This window comes from Gossypium arboreum, chromosome 13 (genome assembly GCF_025698485.1).
Source record: "Gossypium arboreum isolate Shixiya-1 chromosome 13, ASM2569848v2, whole genome shotgun sequence".
Taxonomy (NCBI): domain Eukaryota; kingdom Viridiplantae; phylum Streptophyta; class Magnoliopsida; order Malvales; family Malvaceae; genus Gossypium; species Gossypium arboreum.
The window spans coordinates 107,282,272-107,287,839 of record NC_069082.1 but is presented as its reverse complement, the minus strand read 5'-3'; the positions used below and the strand labels follow the sequence as shown (position 1 = coordinate 107,287,839).

General features: G+C 36.8%; 1 protein-coding gene across 6 annotated transcripts; it reads right to left on the bottom strand.

Moving 5' to 3' along the window:
- Positions 1-430: 430 nt before the first annotated feature.
- LOC108464045 (uncharacterized protein At4g26450) lies at positions 431-5,163 on the bottom strand. Of its 6 annotated transcripts, none has more exons than XM_017764122.2 (5): positions 2,844-5,163; positions 2,436-2,646; positions 2,128-2,182; positions 1,078-1,129; positions 431-774 (listed from the first exon to the last, which is right to left on the bottom strand). In XM_017764122.2, exons 1-4 carry the CDS (start codon positions 4,742-4,744, stop codon positions 1,092-1,094), a joined length of 2,205 nt encoding a protein of 734 aa, XP_017619611.1. In that variant the 5' UTR covers positions 4,745-5,163; the 3' UTR covers positions 431-774; positions 1,078-1,091. The 6 variants fall into 6 exon arrangements, 4 of the variants coding, with proteins under 4 accessions (XP_017619611.1, XP_017619610.1, XP_017619612.1 ...); XM_017764121.2 differs by lacking the exon at positions 1,078-1,129 and having other exon boundaries at positions 2,844-4,764; positions 4,976-5,162; XM_017764123.2 differs by lacking the exon at positions 1,078-1,129 and having other exon boundaries at positions 2,104-2,182.
- Between the last annotated feature and the right edge of the window lie 405 nt (positions 5,164-5,568).

Genomic DNA, 5,568 nt, shown 5'->3' with positions numbered 1-5,568 from the left:
GATATATAATTGATAAAAATTCCATAAATAATTGTATATCTAATATAAGTATTACAAAAAATATATATTTACTGTTTGTAGTTTAAGGTGAATTGTACACCCTGTATTCCCAATAAAAGTGAGGGTATCAAAACTAGTTACCCAAAAGCCAAAAGCACTTCATCTAGCTTTTTGGTTTACCCAAAAGCCAAAAGCACTTCATCTAACTTTTTGGTTTGGTTTGAACTGAAATGTCAGTTTAAAGGCAAAAGTTGATTGTTTAGCATTGTTGTCAAAAAGTAGTTTCGGACAGCCAAGAAAAACAATGCTAAACGGGCCATGCTAGAACTTGCCATGAATGTACCATTGCTCATCAGAAATTGTGACAGTCAAAATTTATCTTAATCAGCATCACCCTAGCTTCTAAAAATACTAAGTTGGCAGCATAGACTTTCAGTAGATTACTTGAATATCATTCTAGATCTCAATCCAATCCAAGCAAAAAAGGAGAAGAAATATACTTTAGAAATGAACATGATGAACTTTCTTTCCTTTTGTGATGTAGTGCAACAGCCAAATGAAAGAAATGCATTCACCATGTCGTAAATTCCTATCAGCAGCAGAGATATACAAGCATAAATTCAAAAGCAACTTGCCATAGGATGGAACAGACAACAATGAGTGACTAATGTAAACATACTAAGCAGTATTTCTTCGCATATTTTGCACAATTGTAGAATCAGAATGGCTTTTCATACCCCTGGGATGGTGGTTGCTCCCATGCTGGCAAAAAGCCTGCAACAGATTATCAAAGGCTTCTCAGGGTAGAAAAATAAATAAGTTGAAAAGTATGAAAAAGAATTCACAGCATAGCCATATTTACTTAGAAGCTCGTATGCATAATATAACTTATTTTGACCAAGAATAAGTCTGAAACCAGCAGCAAGAGTTTTACATTAAAATGCAATATGGAATAAAAAAAGGGGAAAAAAGTCCAAAGGCCCAGAAATCAAGGAAAAGGTTTTTGGCCTGATGGAAAACCCGTGAGACCATAAAACTTATTCATAAAAGTTTACAGCTATCCCAGGATGTTCTTACTCTTAGAAAGCCTCCTATGGGAGGTAACTTTCCCCACCACACATCTTAGCACCTGATTTACATGAAATAGAAAAGAAAATCCAAAATTAGTATAACCCTTGGGTCATTGCAAAAGCCCGGTTCTTGAGAATTCATTTTTGCTCGGGTTATGGAGAGGAAGAAAGTCACCAAAGGAGATACAATAAAGGGTTAGCTATTTATTTCTTTTCCAAATCAAACCTAAGAGGAAATAGGTTCACAATTACCGAGTTAGTCGCTATATGGTCGATTTATCACTTGAACAAAATTTCCGCTATTTATTTCTTTTCCAAATCAAACCTAGGAGGAAATAGGTTCAGAATTACTGAGTTAGCCGCTATATGGTCGATTTATCACTTGAACAAAATTTCCACATTTCTCTTAACCTTCTCCTCATAAGCCAAACACGAGATTCTAGCTTTTTCTCTTTTTGCATCCGTCCTACTTTTTCTTTATCAAGTTATTCTTTCGAATCTGTTCCATCCAGAACTGACAAGTAAACTATCTAGCATCTAGGCAACTTGCTTGCACATACAAGAAGTTTCATAATCCTTAGTGGGATAATAGTTCTTTCAAATCATAAATTGCAAATAGTTTTGTTACTTAATGCTTCCTTTAGCACATACCAGCCAGTTCTACAGGCACGCTCTTGGTAATTCCAGATGCTGAGCATATACATTCGTTTTCTGTTAGCAAACACCATTTGGTTTCTTTCAAAAGGAGTTCTCCAGGATCAACAAACTTGGGCTAATTTGGTGACATATACTAATCTAATCCCTTTTAGCAAAAGCAGTATACGAAATGGTGAAAATTAAAGAAGAAATGAAAAATAAATTCTCTGAAGTCCTCTAAAAAGAGCCTAAAAGAGAAAGTGGTTTCCTTGTATTTTCTTTCTTTCCTTTAGCTGCTTTTAAACATTTATCATGTTTCCGCGATATTCAATTGATGCATGAATGTACTGACAGATCACATGGGTCAACTGCAGACTAGAGCCATAAGAAAACAAACCAGAAAATTAAATAGGAGGCATACTTAATGGTATTTCCCCCAGGGACATATATATCGAGTCGTCGTCGGCAAGAGTTCCCTGAAAAAAAATGCAACATATTACTCATCAAGCAAATGCTTAACTTATTCAACTGAAATGCTTTAGTATAGCTATTCTTATAAAAACTACTAATAATCACCATTGCAATATCAATCTTTAAAGAAACTTAACTTATAGGAAAACTCAAATTTTTCATTAATATTAAGGTCAGTTAGTATCAAGATGCCAGGTGTAAATAACATAAGGATTTGTACACAGAATGAACATCCTACCACAGCAATTAGTGTTGTACCTCTCCATTATGTAGGCCCATCTCATTCTGCAGAGGATTGATGTCCTCAGTCTGCAGACTGTTAATGCTTTCATTTTGTAGAGGGTGAGCATTTATATCATCAGGGGGGCAATTGGAAAAATTTTGGAGGAACTCTGTGATCATAAGCCCATCATATTGATCTGGTACATCAGTCATATCACCATTCATGCTCACAAACATTGGTTCACTCCTACACAATAAACAAGTCAAATTTAAGATGAAGATGGGGGACTAGAGGAATTAGTTGCTGCATGAGGCAATTTGCACTTAGTATGAAGGGGACAAATAACAGAAAACCAAGTTGTGAAGATCATTTCATCAATACTTGTATGCCTGAGGGGCACATCTGAGCAGAATTATGAATAAAGCGTACTGGTAAAAACTTACTTCCTCTCCAAAGTATCAACAGCCTTGTCTTCTTGGGTGCAATCATTCTCTAGATCAATTACTTCAATCTCCTTGCAGTTACTTGTATGCCTATTACCACCACCAGAGTTGGAGTTACTCATTGACAAATCAATATCAATTGTTGCTGCTTCACTTTTGGTTTCTGAAGTGGAGGAGTACATAATAATTGGATCATTATGATGACTTTCATTTATATCAGACGCTTCCATCAGATTAAGGTCACATATCTTGAATGCATTTGGAAAAAGCTGCTTTTCTTGTACATAACTGACACTTGATTCACCATCTCCATCAGGAAAACTTGAAGTAGTAACCAAGCTGTCTTGGATCCCTCGTTCTACAATCACACCAACTTTCTCAGAAGGCGAAGCTGTGCCTTCTACTGAGCCTACTTTCTTATCATCAAAATCAGAAAAGGGAAGGAACTCAGCCTTTGTAGTCACAGGCTGAAGCCATTCTCTTGGCTTTTTGGCTCCCTCTCTCAAATCACTCTGCTCCAAACCTCGTTTTTCACCTCTCTCTTCAATTACAACCATAGAGCAGGATCTTTGGAGTCCAGGCATCTCCTGAGCCAATTCCTCCTCAGTGTCATGCAATAGGACTCTATCTGGGAAAGACTGAGACCTTGTACACTTACCCTGCTCAACACCATACATGTGATCCAAGCCGAAAGAATGAACTGACAAGTCTTTCGAAAGTTCAGAATCAGGTTTCGAATCCTGAGTTTTATTTAATAGCAGATCACCAGAGGAACCTCCCAGAGAGTTGTCTTCAAGCAATGCTTGAGGAACATTTGGAGATTCAAAATCAGAAACACCTTCCTGCTCAATGGTTGAAACTGAGTCCGGTTTTAAGTTCTTCAATGTCAAGGAAGAACGTGTTTTAGTAGGCACCTTAGCAAATTTGCAGAGGGCCAGTAAATCTGCACCAGTCTTCCCCGAGATATCATCCTCTGTAGAAGAATGCTTGAAAGATGAATCATTCAAGATACCCTCCTCTTCAGTTTCAACATTATCATTGCCGCCATCCTTCAGTTCTACAGCCTCAGCTCTAAAATCCATTGATTCATCCGATCTCTTCTGGAGTTCTCCATCAGTTTCAGACTTTAGATCTTTCTCGGCACCAGAAGAACTTGCCTTTAAGCTCAATTCATCCTCTAGATTGTACTTAACATCAAAGTTATCTAATTCTTCACCTTTAGGAGCAAACTCGTTCGAAACAGACTTCTGCAATCCATTACCAACATCTTTACCAGCCTGTGGCTCTTCATGATGTCCAGAAACATTATCATCATCAATCTCCAAGTCAGGAGAACCCCGAATCCGATCAGACCATGACCCACTTCCCCCATATTCTCGACCCCGGTAAGATCCCTCTTTCCTTCTTCCTTTAGAAAGATTTTTAGACCATGTGGAGTTATTATCATCAAGGTACTTCCTCCTGCCTGGACCCAAATCAGAATTAGCATTTCTAAGACGAGCAAGTGCCGATGTTCGGCCATCATAGGGAACGTGCAAGTTATCACCCTCTTGTGACCTATAGTCTTGATAATCCCCCATTTGCTTCTTCAACCTACCGTTCTGCCATTTAGCAGGTAGCACAGTTGGGGGCAATAACCCCTGAGAGACCAAATATTCCGCCGCAAGACGGCCAGCTTCCATAAATATGTCAGTGCCTTCGCGTGCTGGGAGCGGATGCGGTTGAAACGATTTCGGGTGGCTTTGACCACGCCCAAAACCACGCTTGAAGTTGCGGTACTCTGAATTGTAAAACCCATGGCCTCTACCCGATGTTTCAGGGGATATCCGGGAGGCGGAAACCCCCATCGCCATAGAATTAGACCTATAGTCATTCCCAGCGGTTCTATGTCTAGCATGCATGTTTGAAGCAGACCAAGTATCTGCACAACGCAGTATCGAAAATGAAGGAAAACCCAAGAAATAAACAAGAGATAATATCTGTGTATTTACTCTATCACTTCCAATTTAGAGCTGAAGATGTAAAACAAAACAGAGACATATCGGGAGGTGAAATTAAGGGTAGAAGTAGCAATAAGTTGGGGAATCCACGAAATGAAATATATGATTGATAGTGAAAAATCAAAATCAAACCTTCTTTTGTTTGTTTGTTTGGTTTTTTTTTTATTTTATTGAATTTGGATGATGCGTGCTTGGATGAAGAAGAATATCATCTGCTTTAATTTTTAGGGTTCCAGATCCAACAAGGAAAAATGAAAATCCCTAATTAATTTCATTTAATTTAACTACTATTTCTTTCATTTATTTATTAATAAAAAGAAGAAAGCAGGATATTTTAGTTTTTGATCATTTTTGCTTTTACCTTTGTTTGTTTTGTAAATTTTCTAGGTTAAATTGTGCTATTAGTCCTTGTACTTTGCTAAAATTGTGGATTTTTCCTTATACTTTAATTTAATCATTTTAGCCCTATATTTTTCAAACTTCAAATTTTCAGTCCTTACCAAATAAATAAGTATTAAATTTATTAAGTTCTATTATTTTTAAAATCTAATCGCCAAACATGTTATAATATATATAATGACATGTTAGTATATTACTTCCACATATCACTCACTAAAATTTCAATTAATAAATCAAAGACTATCATTTATGTCAAGACTAAAATATCAAATTTTGAAAATATAGGATTTAAAATAATTCAATTAGAGTATATGAACTAAATTTAC